The 19954-nt window shown below is 42.6% G+C and overlaps 1 protein-coding gene across 2 annotated transcripts in view; it reads left to right on the plus strand.

The window, feature by feature from the left end:
* The window catches only part of ZNF704 (zinc finger protein 704), a 55603-nt gene that overhangs the window by 22478 nt on the left and 13171 nt on the right, over positions 1 to 19954 (plus strand). The window contains exons 3-8 of one of the 2 annotated variants that reach the window (XM_028736619.2): positions 9860 to 9963; positions 11308 to 11540; positions 13393 to 13493; positions 14258 to 14519; positions 16042 to 16146; positions 19369 to 19466. In XM_028736619.2, the coding sequence (XP_028592452.2) occupies positions 9860 to 9963; positions 11308 to 11540; positions 13393 to 13493; positions 14258 to 14519; positions 16042 to 16146; positions 19369 to 19466 (903 nt within the window). The remainder of the gene's footprint in view (positions 1 to 9859; positions 9964 to 11307; positions 11541 to 13392; positions 13494 to 14257; positions 14520 to 16041; positions 16147 to 19368; positions 19467 to 19954) is intronic. The other variant, XM_028736620.2, reaches the window with a different exon arrangement.

Here is a 19954-nt window from a genome sequence, read left to right on the forward strand (position 1 = left end):
ATTAAAACTGGGGGGGGGGGGATAAATTAAAAACTTCCCACCCACATGATGTGTGCCCCAATCCAAGGTTTTGGCCACAGTGTGAAGAGGTAGAGGAAAGTCCTATGTGAAAGTTCCCAGTTGTGCATGGAACATGGTGCTAGACATTTTGGGTTTATGCTGTTATTATTGTGCCTCGGCTTATACCTGTTGAAAATGCTAATGGTAGTGTCGTTCCTTGTATGTAGCTTTTCTGTATCCCGTTAATTTATGTTCTGCCCCCTTCCTTGTGGGAACAAAACTAAGAGCTCATAAATCCTCAATTAAATAAGCATATGTTTATATGATACTGCCACTAATAAAGCTTATTTATACTGTAGAGTGATTAAGCCAATAGCCTTTGCTTGAAGAGCTGTACTACATACCCATTGTAAATGATCGTGAAGTGAGGATATGCCTTATTTTCTAGCCAAGGGGCTCAAGAAATAGCTGCGAAATTTCAGGAAACTGTTAACCAGCAGGCAGCATCCTCTGTAAAAGTAGCAGCTTTGTAGCTTGTGTTAAGTAATGTACAAAAATATCTGTTGAAGTGCCAGACATCTGTGCTTACTAAAGCAAGGCTGAGAAAAGCTGGCATCTTTGTGTATGTGTTTAATTTGTTTGGTCTTCCCAAAAATTAAAATAAATCATTTGCGGGGGGGCGGGGTTGTGGGGTGTTTTTTTTTTTTTTTACGGATGTTAGCGATTTGATTTTGACAGAGTACCTGCAGTTAAGGCATCCTTTATATCTGTTTTCAGCTAAGGCTAGCTTTGGCTGCTGTTGCAGTGTTGTGTTAATTTAGAGGAGGCCATAAATTGCTGTATGACTTCCTCTATGATGCAAGGAGAGTAGGACTAGTCTTCTGCATATCAATAAACAAAACAGGCCCACCCCGTCACAAAGTGTGTCTTGTTCTGCTTCTGCTTCTGCCCATGGAGCCAGTCTGATTAGATGTCGCAGCACCATGGAGAGGTCCTTGTGATCAACATCCTTCAGTGAGGGCCTAAAGTGAATAGAGGCCTTTTGAGCCTCTGCGTCCAGTCCAGTCCTCCTTTACTGGAGCCCTAGAGATTCTTAAAGAACCAGCCCACTGGGCTGCTTCTCCTTTGTTATGTGCCTTTCCGCTTGGTGTGCTCCCTCAGCTGTTGGACTGGCAAGGTGGCGTGGGCAATACTCAGTTCATCAGGCCCAAGGACAGCACCTGTGAGGGTTCTGCCTCTGGTTCTGTGGGCCTAGGTGCTGTGCCTCTCTTGGGCCCCTGTTCAGGTAACACTAGGGCCAGAGCCAGGAATCTGGTCCAGCTCCCTAGCTCTGCAGCCTTTTCATTCAGTATCCATCATCCCAAGCTACCAGGATTGTTGGTCAGGGAAGGTTGCCCAGAAGGGAATGTGCCCCTTGGACTGCAAAAGGTGTGTGTGCACATGTCTCACTGTGCAGGTGTTTTGGTGACTTTCCTCAGGGTGTTAAGACTGAACATCCTGCTCCTTTCCTTTCTAATGTCCTTATGTATTGAGCGGTTTGTCTCGACCAGGTATCGTTGGCAGCTTCAGCCAGGGCAGATTGGTTGGCCATTGAAGGAAGCCAGCTTCTCTGTGGGGATGGCTTGAATGTTTGGCTCCTGCATCAGAGATGTGTGGATCCTGACAAGAGATTCCACTCACTCTGTGCTCACATACTCAGGTGCTTCCATATATAGGAACTTGAAGGGATTCTGTGTACAGGCAACTCCCCACTTACACCCGTTCGAAAATATCCACAACTTGAATGGGATACAGTATTTCTGGTCTGGATTAGAGAGAGAGTGGCAAGGAGGGTGTTTAGAGGGTGCCCCCCACTTTACGCGATTTCACCCAGAACGTAACCCTTGCATTAAGTGGGAGTTGTCTGTATTCAAAACATTCTGACTAATAAGATACCAGTACTGATTTTTAAACATCACACAGACAAAACTGTTATAGGGAGTAGAAGGGGGCCGACAGATTTCAACAGGGGAAAATGAATGAGGATAAATTCCCTGTCCAAAGGCTTTGTCCTCCATAATTCTGTTTCCTCGTCCTTCCTTCTGCCCTCTCCAGAAATACATAGCTTCCATTGATTTTACAGAACAACAAGAAGAAATGGCAGTGCTTGGTGGTATTATTGACCTAAAAATTGGTGGGAGTGAAAGGAGGGGGAAAACAGGCTAATCTGATGAGGTGGAAGCACTGCATTTGTTTTTCCTATCCCCTTACACCCTGAAGCTTTAATGATGTCCTCCTCATAATGAATGATCTTGGGAGGGGAGAAAGCTGTATTGGAGGGGAGAGCGGCTGTGGCTTGAGAAATTAGTTTTACGCGTGTCAGGCTTCGGAGAAGCATTATGTCATTCTCATTTGCACTGCTTGAGGATGAGCTCATTGGGGAGGAGCCTCCGTGATTCGCAGCTGTGCCAGTTCAGCCTGTGGTGATTAGCATTCTCTGCGCTCACCAACAGAACAGAATAAAGGAGGCTGCATTATAAATTATTTAAAAACCTACAGATAAGTGTGTGTGTTTTTTAAGTAATCATAAAACCCAGAACAGATTCAAATTTCCAATCAAAAGAACATGATTCGAGCAACTATTTTTCTTGTTATGGTAGGCTGGAAGGGATTGAGTTCTGTCACTAAGAGGAAGAAAGCTGAGCCCTGTATATTGCACCCAACTTTCAGCCCCAACTACTGATCTGGGTGATTTTCTTGGTACAGTGAGGCCTATCATTTATATTGCTCTTCTTCCCCCTCCCCCCAGATTGATATGCTAATCTTACTGGATCGATATCCTGAACTTTTAAAATTATCTTTCTTTTTTCCCCTTTTAGAAGGAAAAAATAGATTGCATTTTGGATTTCGTAACCAGTGAAGCTTGGCACCCAGCCCAGTGCATCTGAAATATGGTGTGTGCTGTGAATATGGGTGTCTCAGGATCCCCCAAATAGCTTAGTGTTAAAAGCTATGTAATGGAAGGTAATAGTGTGCTGAGCATTAAAAAAAAACTGATTTGGATGGTGGGGGAGAGGTAACAGAATCTGAAAATGAGGAGTGTTTCAAGGAAGTAGGAGATGGGGGAATCAGGAACTAGAAATAAGAAAGGGAAGTTGAAATGGACGGAGAAGTACTATATTGAAGGATGACTGTAAGGGCTTTTGGGAGAGGCTGAGGACCCCCTAGACTAGTGGGGGTTGGGGTGTCTTCCACAACATATCACTGATGCAATAATAGCGCATTCGTGGTGGATTTACACTGGACCATCATTCTGCTTTGTAGTTGTTCTGCAATGCTTCTCCAATTTTGCAAATGGTATTTTGCAAATGGTAGTGACTGTGGGCAGTCACTGTTCACCGGATTTGGAATATGTGGCTGTTAAATGTAGACCAGCCTATCTCCCTAGGGAGTTCACAGCTGTTATGTTAACTGGTGTGTACGTGCCACCAGATGCCAATGCCAACTTGGCTTTGGGATGCCTGCAGAGCCTTATCAGCAGCCAGCAAGACAAGTATCCTGAAGCTGTGCACATCATTGCGGGAGACTTCAACCATGTTGAACTTAAAACAGTGCTCCCAACGCTCTATCAGCATGTGAAATGTCCCACAAGAGGGGACAAGACACTGGATAAAGTTTATTCGAATGTAAATCACGGCTATAGGGCTTTACAGCTGCCACACTTGGGCCAGTCCGACCATATGTCTCTGTTCCTGGTACCAGCATATATCCCACTCAGGAAACGGGCTCCCACAATATTAAAATCTGTTAAAATCTGGCCTGAAGGTGCTATTCACCAGCTGCAGGACTGTTTTGAGAGAACCAATTGGGATATTTTCGATCGTTCAGACCTGGAGGAGCACACGGCGGCAGTTCTGTGCTATATCAATCACTGCACAGACACTGTCACAGTAAATAAATCCATCCGGTTTTACCCCAATCAGAAACCCTGGATGAATAGAGAGGTCCAGTGCCTGTTGCGGGAAAGGAACAGGGCTTTCAGGTCAGGCGAGGTGCAGCTTTACAGTGTGGCAAGAGCAAACTTGAAGAGGGGTATTCGACGGGCAAAATTGGATTATAGGCTGAGGATTGAGGATAATTTAAGGAGCAACAACACAAGACAGATGTGGCAGGGGATTCAGCATATTACCAACTACAAACCTAACCTTGGTGCTGTCGACGGTGACCCTTTGCTGGCGGAGGAGCTTAACCTCTTCTTTGCTCGCTTCGAGAAGGAGCCACCTGAGACGCCGGTATTACAGCCACCAGCCCATAGGGGCCCCTCATTCATGGTAGAGGAACATGAGGTGAGACAGGTATTGAGGATGGCGAATCCGAGGAAGGCAGCTGGACCTGATGGCATCACTGGAAAGGTGTTGAAGGGCTGTGCGGATCAGCTGGCGAGGGTCTTTACTAAGATCTTCAATAAGTCCTTACACCAGTCTATTGTCCCACCCTGCCTGAAGTCGTCAACTATTGTCCCTCTGCCTAAAAAATCCACAATCAGTAGTTTGAATGACTACAGACCAGTTGCACTGACTCCAATCATCATGAAGTGTTTTGAGAAACTGGTGCGCCGTCACATTATTTCCTGTCTTCCATCAACTTTTGACAACTACCAGTTTGCATACAGGGCAAATAGATCCACAGAAGACGCTATCACCACCACTCTCCATGCTGCTCTGTCCCATCTGGAGCAGCCGGGGAGTTATGTGAGGCTGCTGTTTGTGGATTTTAGCTCTGCTTTTAACACTATCCTCCCCCATAGACTGGTGTCCAAGCTAGAGGCGATTGGACTCTCCAACTCCACCTGTCTCTGGGTTTTGGATTTTTTGTCAGAACGTTCTCAGAGGGTTAGAGTAGGGTCACATATGTCCACAGCCCTTAGCCTTAACACCGGCTCACCACAGGGTTGTGTGTTGAGTCCCCTGCTCTATGCTCTCTATACGTATGACTGTACAGCCATCTATTCCAGCAACAAAATCATCAAGTTTGCTGATGACACTACGGTGGTAGGGCTCATTTCAGGAGGGGATGAGTCCGCCTATCGGGACGAGGTGGAGCGGCTCTGTGTTTGGTGTGGAGAGAACAATCTGGCTCTTAATACGGCTAAGACCAAGGAATTGGTGGTGGATTACAGGGGAAAAAAGGCGGACATTCAGCCCTTGTATATCAACGGGGAACGGGTGGAGAGGGTGGCGGAATTCAGGTTTTTGGGAGTAACTATCGATCAGGGCATGACTTGGAGCGCAAATACCACTGCTCTGGTGAAGAAGGCCCAGCAGAGAATTTATTTCCTCAGACTTTTAAAGAAGAACAATCTGAGTGAGAGACTGCTGGTGTCCTTCTACCGAGGCTCCATAGAGAGCATTCTTACATACTGTATTTGTGCTTGGTTCTCCAGTTGTACAGCTAGGGAGAGGAAGGTGCTCCAGAAGGTCATAACCACAGCCCAAAGGATTATTGGTCATCCTCTCCCATCTTTGGAAGAACTGTACGGTTCCCGTTGTCTTAGGAAAGCAAACAACATCCTGCAGGATTCATCTCACCCGGGACACAGTCTGTTTGCACTACTGCCTTCTGGCAGGAGATATAGAAACATCAAGTCAAGGACAAATAGACTGAAAAACAGTTTCTATCCAAGAGCTGTGGCCTTTTTGAATGCTGTAACTCGATAGTGTGACCTGGGAGTTTGATGGGTGTTGGTGTGGGTGTGGCTGGAATGTGGTTTGTTTGGTTGTTGTTGTTGTTTTGCTTTTGTTGTTTTTAAGGGATGGCATCCAATTTCGTTGCACTTGTGCAATGTTGCACTTGTGTAATGACAATAAAGAATCTATTCTATTCTATTCTATTCTATTCAAAGTGGAGTTACTTATAACTTCCCAGATACCATCATGAAAATGAAACATCAAGAATGCACATTAAAAAGGATGTTTGGAGGGGTCCGGGGGGTTGTCCAGGGGTAAATCTGGAGAAGGTACCACAGCAAGAGAAACAAAGAAGAAACTGGTGTTCACAGAGCAGGAGAAGTCAGTGAAAATTGATTTATTCACAAATTGGGATGCTGTTTATAAACTCCTAGAGGGCAGATACTTTCATCCTAGAGACACTGTTTCCAGAACAAGCATAATTTACTTTTCAAATAATTGTCCCTTTGCTTGTTTTATTTATGATTTTTATAGAAATGGAACAATTGAGGTTTTTTAGGATCGGCAGGGGGATAGAACGTTGTAGTTTTCTGATATCTCTGTCAGGAAGGTAGACTTTTTCCAGTCTGTTAGTGAGGGAGGTTCCACATTTTAGATAGTAAACATGATGGCTTCAAGCACACTTAGGCTTCCCTCAACAAACTTGTAAAGTGTGAATGACAGACATAGTTGCATCTTAAACAACCATATACACCTGTCTTGGAACCTAGCCTAAACAGTGTATGTTACAGTTTGCATGTTTCCTGAGTGAACTAGTGGTGTCGTATTATTTTATTTACCACAAAGCAGTAAGACTCTTAAGCATGTTGGCGAGGGCCAAACTACACATTACACACACAACAGCAACCTGATCGTACATTTTATAGGGAAGGGAAAAGGCAATTTGGAGCAGATAAATTGTGGTCAGATTATTAACCTTACCCCCCCCCCTTGCTGTTTCCCTGCTTCCTAACATGAGATATGAATTTTGAACCCTGGGATAGGGGGAGCTGCTGACGACAGGGTCATTTGGAGTGCAGAAAAGTGATAGGAAAGTGTTGAGCATGCACACATACCCATGCTGTTTTTACTTTATTTATTTATTTTGTTTTTGTTTTTAGGGGGAAAGCAGTGGGTGGGAGGGTGACCGGTGCTTAATCTTTCCTGAACATGTGCAAGTCTCCTTTGAAATGTGCTTCTCTTTTTAACACCAACCCAGCCCAGCTCAGCTGGAGAACATGATTAATGCTGCAATCCTATATAAAGCCTTCCTTGGAGTAAGCCCCATTTAAACGCTCTTCTCCTGCCCTGTTCCTTCACCACCACCAGTTCTCCTTGCAAGTATCTCTTCCCCCATCCCTGCATTTGTTTTCTGAGGAAAGCTTAGGGTAGGGTGGGAACCCCATTTTTTTATTCATAATATCTAATTCTCATCAACTGGCATTCAGAGACACACTGCCTCTCACCGCAAAGGGAGAACAAAGCCATTATGCTAGTATCCATTTTAATTACTATAATACTATTGTACATTTTCAACAGTAGGCAAGTATTTTAAAAATAAGTATTTTTAAATGGAAAAAACAGCCTTTTATAGATAATCCATCCCTCCATTCTTAAAAAAAAAAAAGTAACAAGCTAGTGTTCTGGAGCAAAATTATAATCCAGACTACTGGGCTAAAGGCATCTTTTTCTAGGAACACAAATATTTGTTTTGATTCAAAGTGTGAACCGCAATTTTTAAAAACAGTAGAAACAAAATCTGCTTGCAACCTTCTGTTGCTGTTCTGTCTGGATTTTAGTTATCTTTAAAAGTAAATTATATAAAACCAGCAGTCTTTGCTCGCCTATGGGCGTGCAAACTTTTTGGGGTCAAGCTCCACATTTGCTCAGGTTGAAGTGGTTGATGGCTTCATGGCCAGAGTAAGATGGGGCACTCTCCCCTCTCCCTCTTTCTTACACACACACACACAGACACTTCTCTCCTCCTGTTGATAAGCAGGTTCATGTGGAAGTCAATAGTCCTTCATATACCCACATCCAATCCCATATAGGGCTTTGAATGTTACACGCTTTGAACTGTGCCCAGAAACAGACAGGGAAGCAGTGAATCTGCACTAAAGATGTTTTCTGGCCGACTAGTCCTGCTTTGTAATCTGAGCCAATAGTACTTCAAGTCTTCAAAGGCAGTCCCAATGCGCAACACATTGCAGTAGCCTAATCCCACTCCTATTGAGATTATAAACAGCTTTTCCAGCCTAGTCTTAATACCCCCAGCAGTGCACTATGAATTTTCCTGCCACTCAGCAGATTTGCATACAATGCTTGCCGCATTGTGAGCCAACTCAATATTGATAATTCAGTAAATGTTAATGGGAAGGGTATACTGAAAGCAACCATCAACCTTGACTTAAGTACATTATCAAACATTGTGTCTGAAAGGCATTAGTCCCGTAGGGATCTTCTTTTAAACTCTCGGGCTTTGGAAAGATAGAAGCTTCACTACATTGTAACACCGAGTGAAGCAAGTTTTCCTTTCTCTACCTTATGCTTAAAATGATTACCATTCATTAGTCAACTTCGTGTTAAAGGGCACTATGTTTGCCTTGAGGCTACTTTGTCTAATTAGCTTCATGGGAAATTAAGAAGGTGCTGTTGTGTTTTTTGCATCCCCCCCTATGAATTTCATGTTGTTACAACTCTTCAGCTACAGAGTAAATACTGCTACTGCTTTAACAGATACTTGAGGGTAAAACCTGCTGCCTATTTGTAATGTTCTTTATGCTGAAATCAGGACTGAACTCTGTGCTATTCAGGAAGTCTGTTAACAATCTCCTCCTTCTGTTCTAATCAAACCTGATGCTTTTTGTTCCTCCTTTTCAATTAAAACCCAAAATTATTAGGTGATGTATTCATGTATCTGCAGTGCCTCATGTAATCTGGTCTTGATTGAGAGGCTGCCTGTTTTTTCTTCTTCTGAGCAGTTCACAGGAACATAGAAAGCTGCCTTACAGTGAGCCAGACTATTGTTCTATTTAGCTTAGTACTGTCAGCACTGGCTGGCAGCTGATCTCCAAAGTCTCAGGCAGATGCCTTTCCCTACCAGGAGATGCCAGTATTACTGAACCTTGGCATTTTCTGTATGCAAGACAGATGCTCTGCCACTGAGCAATGACCATAGAGACACCATAGCACCTTGAGACCTCAAGCAGACATAAAAGGCACCCTTCACTGTGTTAATGCATAAAAACTTCAGTCCATGTCTGCTAAGTCCCTTTGATGCCTAACTGTGTTGGATTGCCACCCAAATTGTTCTTGGTGATGGTTGTCAGGGAACTGCCATCGGAAGGACAGGAGGTGGAAGGGCTCACTGAGGTTGAGAGAGACTTAGCAGCTGAAGAGGGAACCAGCAGGGGGAGAGGAGGAGCTCCAAGGGAAAGTGAGTCGGAGGGATGGCTCAAAGACACTTCCAGCGAAAACAGTGGGGAGGTTTCAGGACCTCCTATAGGGACACCCACTCCTCGCCGGAAACTGTCGCGCCGAGAGTCCAGAAGACGTGTTTCTGTTAAGGAGCTTTTATGCTGGAAGAGATTCCGTAAGCGCCCACTGTCGGATTCTGCTAGCGACTGACGGAGCCATGCTTGAGGGGCTCCGTCGTAGGCAGAGGTTTGCGGACTTGACCAAACTCTGAGGGACTTGCATTTTATGCACAAGCAGCTCATCATTCCATCACAATGGTCCTACATCTTTGGTACTCTTTTGCACTGGAAACAGAGCCAAGAGAAGCTTTCAAAGGTATTGCAAGACTTTCTGTTTATTTAAGTCGGCATTCCCTGGATCAAGTGGATGCTAATGAGGCCTTGGCTTATCTGTTTTATCCACTTTTGTCAAAACAGTTTAGGTAAGGTTACCAGATGTCCCCATTTCCTGGGGACAGTCCCCAGATTTACAAATCAGTCCCCATACAAAATCAATTGAAGTTGAAAAGTGTCCCTGGATTCATTGAAAAAAATCTGGTAAACTTAAGTTTAGGTTTCTGCTCTTTACAGAGCTTCTGAGCAGGAAGAATTTGGAATATCAACAACATTATTGTTTCCCTCGCCAGCCTGCGTTTGCTGCTGATGTAGATCTTTCTTTTCTTCCACTTTCCATTTCAGAAAATCTTTGGAAGAACTGGATATGGATAAAGTCACAGCAGCTATGGTCCTAACCAGTTTATCCACCAGCCCTTTGGTCCGCAGCCCTCCTGTCCGACCCAACGGTAAGCACTGTATTCCTACTCACAAGAGATTGTGAAAAGAGTAGGGATCTTGAACTTAAATTTCACCAGTGGTTGCAATTCATGAAGCATGTATGTCTAACTATAGTAAGTATCCATCTGTTGCACTGGGAACATATAGAAAAATAAATCCTATAAACCATTATGCTATTAGGGGACCTGCCACCAATGCATTATGGGACCTTGCGATCAATGCATTGTTCATGAGTCACTTTTTCTGAACAAGGGGGTGGGGACTAATTTTGAGCAGTCAAACAGCAGAGAGGGAGAAATTTAGGCACTCCTTTCCCTCCCTGATTCTTCCTCTCTGGGCAGAAGCATCTAGGCAGTTTTTAATTTACAAATAAAAACAAAAAAAGAGAAGAGGGGCATGAAACTTGCTGCTGTGTGTAACAGGTAGCGCATAAGATCAGACTGACATTCTTCTTTAAATAAGACAAAGAATAACAAAGAAGATGGCAGGAAAACAAGAATCAGACTTACTCTCTCTTTGTTTGTTTCAGCCTCATTCTATCAGGCTTTCTTCTCTTTTCAAAATTTTGTTCATGTATAAATCTTTTCTTTTTTAAAAAGAAAGATAAAGAGAAGTTAAAAAGCCAGAGAACATAGAAATGCCGTAATTATGACTGAACATTACATTTGAATGATAGGTGCTTTTTTCACCCCTTTAGCTTCTGTGAACAAACAGCATTTAAAACTATGCTTGACTTATTTATTACATAAAATTTACATGCTGCTTGATTGTAAAAAAAACCCACACAACTCTGATACCAGGTGTGCTATGTGTGTATAAATTAGTGAAAGCATTGCAGTACTCCCAGGTACAAACTCTTCACACATTTATAGCTGCAGGACTGTTGCCAACATTCTCTTCTAAAGTAACTGATACAGTGGTACCTCTGTTCTTGAACGTAATCCATTCCGGAAGAGCGTTTGACTTCCAAAACGTTCAAAAACCGAGGCACAAAGGGCTGGCTGCAAGTTAAATTGAGAAAATTGAAAACAAGCAGCGGAAGCTGTTCAACTCCCAAGGTGCGTTTGGAAACAGAAGCATTTACTTCTCGGTTTTCGATGTTCGAAAACTGAAACATTAGGCTTCCAAGACGCTCGAAAACCGAAGGACCACTGTATTGAGTTGCTTTGGTCCAGGGGTAAACAGCGTATTATCCTCCAGATGTTGTTGAACTACAGTTCCCATCATCCCTGAGTTGTTGCCCAACACATCCATGGGGAGGTGGGGTCTACCATGTTGGCTTCCCCTGCTTTATCCAGTGCTGTTCAACTTGAATTCCCTTTCCTTTCCTTTCCGATCTCATGAATTTCTAGAGTCCTTAAATGGATCTTGGAAGGAAGGAGGATTCGTGCCTTCGAGTACCAGCAGCAGCGGGTATTGGAGCTGGAGTGCTCCAAGCGACCAGTCAAACCCATCCACCCCCTCGCCCCCTCTTTCTGCCGACAGCTTCAAACCATTTCGACTGCCCTCCCAGACAGATGACGGCATTGACGAAGCTGAAACTAGTAGTCTCCTCTTTGATGAGCCCATTCCTAGAAAGAGGAAGGTGAGCCCAATATTGACTTCGTAGGAGATTCAAGCTTGTGTGGTACCCTTGGGGTTAATTTACAAACCTGAGGGGTGCATTGTTTCTTACGGGATAGTACATTCGCTGTTTGCTCCAGGATGTTGGCATGCTTTTTAAGTGTCCAACCCTGGTGCCACAGTCAACTTGTCATGGTTTATCGTCCCTCTTCTGCCACATCGATGTAGGCCTCTTACCATCTAGTTCAAAGATAAGCAATCAAAGGCACTATCAAGTTTAAATTAAGTTACAGCAAAAAGTTTGAGCACAGAAAATAACTTGTCTTTTTGAAATAACAGAGATTCCACACTAGAGTGGAATGGAATATTACATCTCTCCCTTTCCACTTTGCAAGTTTTACACACACACACACACACACACACACACACACACACACGTATGTATGTATTTATATGTAACTGCATGTCATACCAAAAGGGATGTCATCTTATTTTAAACAATCTTTGGCTGCATTCCTGTAAACTCCCTAGTGCAGCTGTGGGGGTTTCCTTCAAATAAAGCGTATCTCCCCCCCCCCCCCCGCCCGCAGAGGTTCACTTGGAAAAAATGTTTTGACTCCAAACTGCTTCCTCCAAATGGACTTCAAAGGGCTCATTGTAAACACCGATAATCGAATCAGAGGTTATAGTAAGCTCCTTACAAGGTGCACTCCTGGCACCAGTCAACTGATAGGCAGTGAAAGTACACCTTCAAAGGTGGTTATCAGTTGAACATATCTAATTCCCCAGCCCTTTGCTCAGTTGTTTGCTTTTTTTTAAAAAAAATGCCTGATTAATCAGGAGCGCCAGAAGCACTTATCTATCATCATTATCATCACAATTATTATTTATTAAATAGCTATCTGCCCAATGTAACCATTTTACATTATAGAAGTAACAATACAGATAAAAGCACCAATTAAAAACACCCATTAAAATGGGAAGGGAAACATTATAAAAAGACAACCAAAAGCCATATGGAACAGAAGAGTTTTACAGCTAGGTAATGAGCAGTCCAGCCTAATCTCTTTTGGTCATGGGACTTCCATATCAAGGCCGCTGAGAGTCACAGATTTTAGGCAGGTTCATATAGAAGATGGTGGGTCTTGCCTCCAAACTGTTTAGGGCTTTATAGGTAAGAAGAAGCACCTTGAATTGTGATTGAAAACAAACTGGAAGACAGTGCAGTTGCTGTAGAACTAGTGTTATCCATAAAGCACTCACCAGACAAATGGCTGCCATATTTTAGTTGATTAGAAAAAAGATCTAATAAGCATTGCAGCCCTAAGGTGGATCGAGACACAAGGGGGCGGAGACACATTATAAATAAGTCATAAATAAGTCAGATCATTATAACAAAAGAAAGAAATCTCTATGGAAAACCTAATTTTAAAATGTTGTGTTCTCTAGCACCATCTGGTGTTGTATGTTTATAGTGCATTCGGATCACTGTATCTTTACTAATGGAGCCAAGTCCCTAGTGTGCTCCTTAACTCTTGGTGCTAGATAGCCCTGACATCATGATGAAGCCTAATTTGGGGGGGGGGAGGTTATGTGGCAACATGCCCCAAACTGGCTGTCCCACTTTTACTTCACTAGAGAAATGAATAAATTATCCACACTTTTCCTAGAGTCTGCCATGATATACTATTATAAAACTTTAAAAGGTACTTTTTCTGCTTCCCTAGGAGTGGCTTTTTTGGTCAAGCAATAGAACAGTTCTACAATGAAAAACCACAAACGGTGCACTCTGTGCAGTACATATAATTTAACTAAAAACAGATGTGTGAACAAATTAATTAATCTGTATTTTCTCTTGTTGATTTTTTCTTCAGAATTCCATGAAGGTGATGTTTAAATGCCTTTGGAAAAACTGTGGAAAAGTACTGAGCACAGCCGTCGGTATTCAGAAACACATCCGGACCATTCACCTTGGGTAAGAAAACTACTGTCCCTTCTGTCTGGAAAAAAGACTAATATCCAAATCCATTTTACTCAGAAATAACCCTAATAGATTTCACTAGGATTTATATCCCTAAGCAACAGAGCTTGCTTAGAATCAACCGCTGATCTGTGGTATCTCAGTTCTCTACTTTCAGGTTGATAAAGATTTTGAAAAAAATCCCACATTATGTCAGGATATATTTTCACCTGTATCAAAGTTGTTTCTAAAGTGATTCCGGAGATGACATGCAGGTCTAGTATTCATGTAACACTAAAGCTAAACAGTGGCTTAACATGAATAAGCAAATGTGAGCTAAGCCATGCTTTGGCTTAGTGTGCTCTCTGAAACTGTGCTTGTGGCTTGCTTTTTCCAGAAAAACCACTAGCTGTAACCAAGGTTTGTCCTATGGTTTAAAATCCATGGTTTGTCTGGGGTAGCCTCACTGTGACTCATAATAAGTCACTATTTATTGTGACCCCTTAGCTTTTAAATTCTAGTGCCCCTTTATTCTGCCTCTGAGGCATGTGTGCCTTGCATGCTCACATCAACAAAATGGCACAAAAAGCCTACAACCAAATGAAGAAGGTATCTTAATATTGGTCCAACTGTCAGTTATAAAAGTTGTATGTCACACATCATACAATGTTGAGAGATGTAACTTCTTTGCATCTGCCCATATACTAACATCACAATTCTCCTTTACTGCAGTTAATTTAATATGCTACAAATAACTTCTTGGTCTCCACTTGATTTAGGCGTGCGGGAGAGTCGGACTACAGTGATGGAGAGGAAGATTTTTACTACACAGAGATACGCCTCAACACTGATTCCGTAGCTGATGGGTTAAGTAGCTTGTCTCCCGTCTCCCCGTCTCTAGCATCTCCTCCTCCTTTTCCATCACAAGATGTGAGCAAAAGTGACCTGTCATGTGCCAAAACAGATGTGAAAGGGATGACACCTCTAAGCCGCTCGGCTCCTACCAATCTCTACCTCGTTCACTCTGACCATGCTTACCAGGTAAGATTCTTTTTCCCGCAAGGGTTACTGGCTCAGTGTAATGGGAAGCCCATGGTTTCTAATGTGAATGAGCATTGGCAAACATCAGTCTTGTGTGTTCACCTTCCCCTCCTTTTCTATTCTTTCACGGACAAGAAGCTTTTGATTATTAAGCAAACCACAGTTCATTGTGATGTCTGAATTTTAGGAACTGTGGTTTGTTCAAACTGTGGCTTCCTTCTACTGATCTGTTTTTTTGGGGGGGGGGGGAATCCAGAATATTTATTAGAATCTATTCTTTTCTAATGTTACCATTCCTTTCTTTATAAATGAATTCAAGACAGCTGAAATCAACTAAAACATTCAAATTGTCAATGACACAGTCTACCAACCCCCAAACAAGCACAACATCAGAAACAAGCAGAGAAAATATAAGCACCTAGCAACACAAAAGAACAAATGGTGGTCTGAAAAGTGGGTGGGTTGCCTGGGGTCTGAAGGCATAAAGTAATGGGACTAGGTATCCCTTCCTCTAGGATAATATTTCTGAAACTTTACGCCATGATTGAAGGACCTGTTTCTGATATACTTTTGCCAAACCTCAGTCTACAAGGGCACCCAGAGTAGGATACTAGCTATGCAAGGATATATATATATATATATATATATATATATATATATATATACACGAGAGAGAATCGGTCCATCACCATTTGCTCCTGTACACATGCTTCCTATCCCTGTGCAAGTCTTGTAGAGGAAAGATATGCAGCCTCTCAGAGAATTAAACTGCAAATACAAGATGATAGTGTTACTGATATTTATTTTAACTTCATTTTTCTTTCTTTCAGCAATTGCAATTAAATTCTGAAAGATCACTGCATACTTCCTTCCCTCTTTCCCCCTCCCAATTCTTGCCTTGCAGTTGCTGCATAAGCCCTGACTTTTTGACTTGTTTCAAAATGTTGACAGATGTGCTTGCTCATGTTCATTAACTGTTCTTTTCAACATTTCATGATAGTTTCTGTGAGAAACTAGCTAATGTCATTTTCTCTCCCACCCACTCTGGTGTTTGTTACCCCCTAAAATGCTGCTTCTGTAATTTTTTAAAAAACATTATTGGGTCTGCATATATTGGAAAACCGTTCATTGCTCATGAATTATTGTGAATGCAGTTCTTCTTTCTGCTTGCAGTACATATCATTAGACATCCTCCCTGTACCCCTCAGAGAACTGCATGAAAAGTACAGTGGACAGGGAAGGGCCATAGCTCAGTAGCAAGAACATCTGCTTGGCATGCAGAAGGTCACAGGTTTAGTGCCCAGCTAACTGGGAGACACCTCCACCTGAAACCCTCTGCCAGTCACTGTTGGCAGTACTAACCTAGATGGACCAGTGTTCTGGCTCCTGTATTCCTATGTTCAAAATAATCTCTTTCCAAAACTTGATACCCAATTTACGGTCCTTAGTATAAGACAGTTTGCAACATAATTCTGTAGAACTGAGATGTTCCTCCTTAACTGACTGGTGTTTTTTAAAACAGGCCACAGCTCCTGTGAACATTCCAGGAACAACAAAGTTCACTCCCAATGGAAATAGCTTTAGCATCTCCTGGCAATCGCCCCCAGTTACCTTCACTGGCATTCCAGTAAGTAGAAAACCAACAAAATAGAACAACGGGAGGTTTTCTTTATACCAGGGATTCAGAATCGTCGTCCCTCCAGATGTTGCTGGGCTCCAACTCCCAACAGCCCTAGCCAGCATATGGACCATTGTTGTGGAAGAAGGGAGCTGCAGTCCAGCAACATCTGGAGGGCCACAGGTTCACTATCCCTGCTTTTATATTGCGGTACATGCCTGGAAGCAGGCACTGTTGTCCTTTGTCCAGGTGAACATTCCTTTGTAGCAGTGCTCTGTCCTCTTCCGCCTGCCCTGCCCAGATCTGTAATTTGTGGGTGCATTGTTGAGATCAAGAGAGTCTAGTGGGAGCTGAGTAGAAAGACTGGCAAACAAACACAGTATTCCAGCTGTGAATCAACTAGTCCCCGCTGCCAACTGCTTGCATTTTGGACCTTACATTGATGCTTCTTACTGTATCATGCAGTATCAAAGTGTTTCTCCTCTGGCACCACGATCCTGAATAGGTGATACTCCCTAAAGTTACAACAGTTAATTCTGACGTCCTCCAGTCCATTGGATTTGTAAGCCTAAGACACTGGATGGATGGTTTCTCCTCTTCCCTCCCCTGCATTATTTTTGTTGACATGTGATCCATTGTAATCCCATATTGCTTTCTATCATTCTTCTGCCCAGCTGCTTATAGCCTCTTTGTTTGCCATTTCTCCCTGCCTTGCATTTCCCCAACACAAATGGCTCCTATAAGTAAATTACGTTCTAATTTTTATTAAAATGATTGTTCCACCATTTAAATGATTGCCATCAGAGCATAACCCTCCTTTTCCATATCAAAGTGTTTTACCTAAGGCCACACGTTCCAAATTTTCCATTTCCTGCAAATGCACGCTGGCTGTACAAAGCCTCTGCTTACTGACAGTGTGAATTAGGCACCGATAAGGTACTGCCCGCTTCTTCCCTCTCTTCACCAAGTGAATCACAAAAGCCTCTTACTGTCAACCTTTGGCATGTCTTGGAGGTTTTCTGTGGAGTCTGTGGTCTCCTGCTGAGCTGATAAAAAATGAAAGTAGCTGAATCAATTACATTGCTTTCTGCCAATGAATATTTATTAAATTCTATCAAGGAACAGCTAGCGGTGAAAGGCATCATGCTGGTAGCAATTTGAACAAGAGACTCTTAACAGAACATGCTGCGCATAAAATACTCCCAAAATTTGATTTCATGACAATACGGTTGATCTAGAATAATTATAAAGGTGGCTTGTTCTCTGTGGCGCTGTAGAAAATTGGCTGAAGTAGCACAAGAAATCCAAGAATCTTATTAGTCACTCTATAAACCAGACATTGAAGGCAACTGGATTAGGTGTGTAGGTATTCACAGAGCTTCAAGCAATGCCAGTGATCTTTCGCCTATAATGACTTACCATTCCCAACAAAATTAAACCAAGTAAATAGTTCAAGTGAATTAGAAAGTGCATGATTTTTAAAATTAAAAATACAACAAAACAGTTTAATATAAAGGATTTTCCAGTTTTCATAGCAATACTAAAATGCACATTTAGATGAACATAATTCCGTGTGTTTCAAAGCATTTGTATTGTTTCAAAGTAATTTTTTAAATCACAGCTATGTGCTTTTGACATGTGTTACACTTAACTCCTAGGAAGGTGCCGTAGCTTCCACTAGCATAACAATTTAGTTGAATACGGCCGAAAAATTATAAGGAATCAATATCATTGTCTGGAACATTTCACTGTAGTTCTCTAGACGAGTCCATATATTAGCCCAGAAGCTAATAAAATGTTGAAGCTGAATAATGAAAGCATTAATCCTGAATTTCTCTTGGAATATACAGGTGTGCCTTCAATGGCTTTTCTGGAGTGTCTGGTAGCAGTCAATTCTTTTGCCCTAACTTTATATACCAGGATGGTTGCAGGCAGAAATCTCTTTGCAGTGTGCATTAAAATTTCACTGCATTGGCCAAACATTGATGAAGTCTTGATGAAGCTGTGTAGGCTTTTCTTGGAACAGGCTCGTTAATGGTCTGTCACTTGAGTAGCAGCCTCCTTGTTTATTATGTGTTGAATGTCTTGTCCTTCTCACCCTGTGATTTGGAATGTCATAGGACCAAGTGCCAAAGGGACGTGGGTGGCACTGTGGTCTAAACCACTGAGCCTCTTGGGCTTGCCGATCAGAAGGTCGGCGGTTCTAATCCCTGCGACGGGGTGAGCTCCCGTTGCTCGGTCCCTGCTCCTGCCAACCTAGCAGTTCGAAAGCATATCAAAGTGCAAGTAGATAAATAGGTACCGCTCCGGCAGGAAGGTAAATGGTGTTTCCGTGTGCTGCTCTGGTTTTGCCAGAAGCAGCTCAGTCATGCGGGCCACATGACCCAGAAAAACTGTCTGCGGACAAACGCCGGCTCCCTCGGCCTGTAAAGCAAGATGAGCACCACAACCCCAGAGTCGTTCGCAACTGGACTTAACTGTCAGGGATCCTTTACCTTTACCTTTAGTACCAAGTGCCAGAGATTCAGTGCCCTGATGGAAGATTAAAGTGTGTTTTGCTTCTGTTGCAACTAGATATTGGTACTAAGAGAGTGCAGGAAGCAGCATCTTTGAATTACAGGAAGGTTCTGATTAAACCTAGGGAAGACATAACAGTTGCACATAAGTCATGAAGTCTTCCTTGAACATTTTAAAGGGAAGTCCAAATAGTTACCTACTAGGGATGGGTAGTGCTGGCTCGTTTAAACTGCAAAGTCCCCTTGGCCCCATAGCTGCTGGTTCTGGTGGGTACCCCAGTCCCCATCTCTTTTCCCACACCACCATTCATTTCTTTATGATATTTTATATGTCAGAGAATTTGAGACAAGTGCAGTAGAAGAGGGATGAAGCAGAGGAACTGGAATAAATGTTCAGCAGGGCAATGTAGTATAGTCCTACATGGAACCAGGCTAGATCAGATATTCGTCGAGGCACACTGCATGTTCAGATGTTCACTGTCACTTAACATTTCTTTCCATGCATATGTGGGGGGGGGGGGAGAGAGACTGAATCTTATTTTTTTTTAACATGGGACGCATTCAGTTCTGCCATGTGCTCCGCTGAATGCTTGGCTTGGCTGTTGGAGAGCCAATGGGATGGAGGAGCCTTTAGGAAATGCAGTACATATAATCCATTGTGTCCTTTCCCATTGAAATTCCGTAATCAGAATTGTATTTTCATCTCTGCTTCTAGATTTCACCAACTCACACACGTCCTGCAGGGAGTGGAGAGCAGAAGCAGCAGATTCAGACCGTTCTGTCATCCCCTCCTAGACTGTCAGTTGGCCTAAGGTAAGAAACGTTTTGCTTTTGACAGCAAATCACTAAATTAATTGAGGGTGTGACAGTAAATTATTTGCTTCCCCTCCATTACATATGTTTCAATGAAATTCTTTTCAATATAACTAGACAGCAAAATAATATTGGGGGGGGGAATTTGAATCATTATTGATATATAATTTTACAAATTATTTTTACAAATCCCATTAAATTCTTTCTCAGTCCAGAAAAATAAGTACAAAGCGCATCTTCCATCTCTTCTTAAAGAAAAGTTTGTGTCCACTGATTTGCTCCTTGGCTAGGAAATGAGAGGGGAAAGGGGGTGGGGATCCCTGAAATATCAGAGATATAACTTTGCTCCTTTCTTGGAGTTGAATGGAGATTGATAAAGGACATGTGAAGGGTTGTTTTTTTAAATGAAATGGGTCTCAAGGACTGACTTTTTGTTCTACCGAATGAGGATGAAGGATTCTTGCTAACTTCACTTGTAAAGATTTAGG

This window comes from Podarcis muralis, chromosome 8 (assembly GCF_964188315.1).
Source record: "Podarcis muralis chromosome 8, rPodMur119.hap1.1, whole genome shotgun sequence".
Taxonomy (NCBI): Eukaryota; Metazoa; Chordata; class Lepidosauria; order Squamata; family Lacertidae; genus Podarcis; species Podarcis muralis.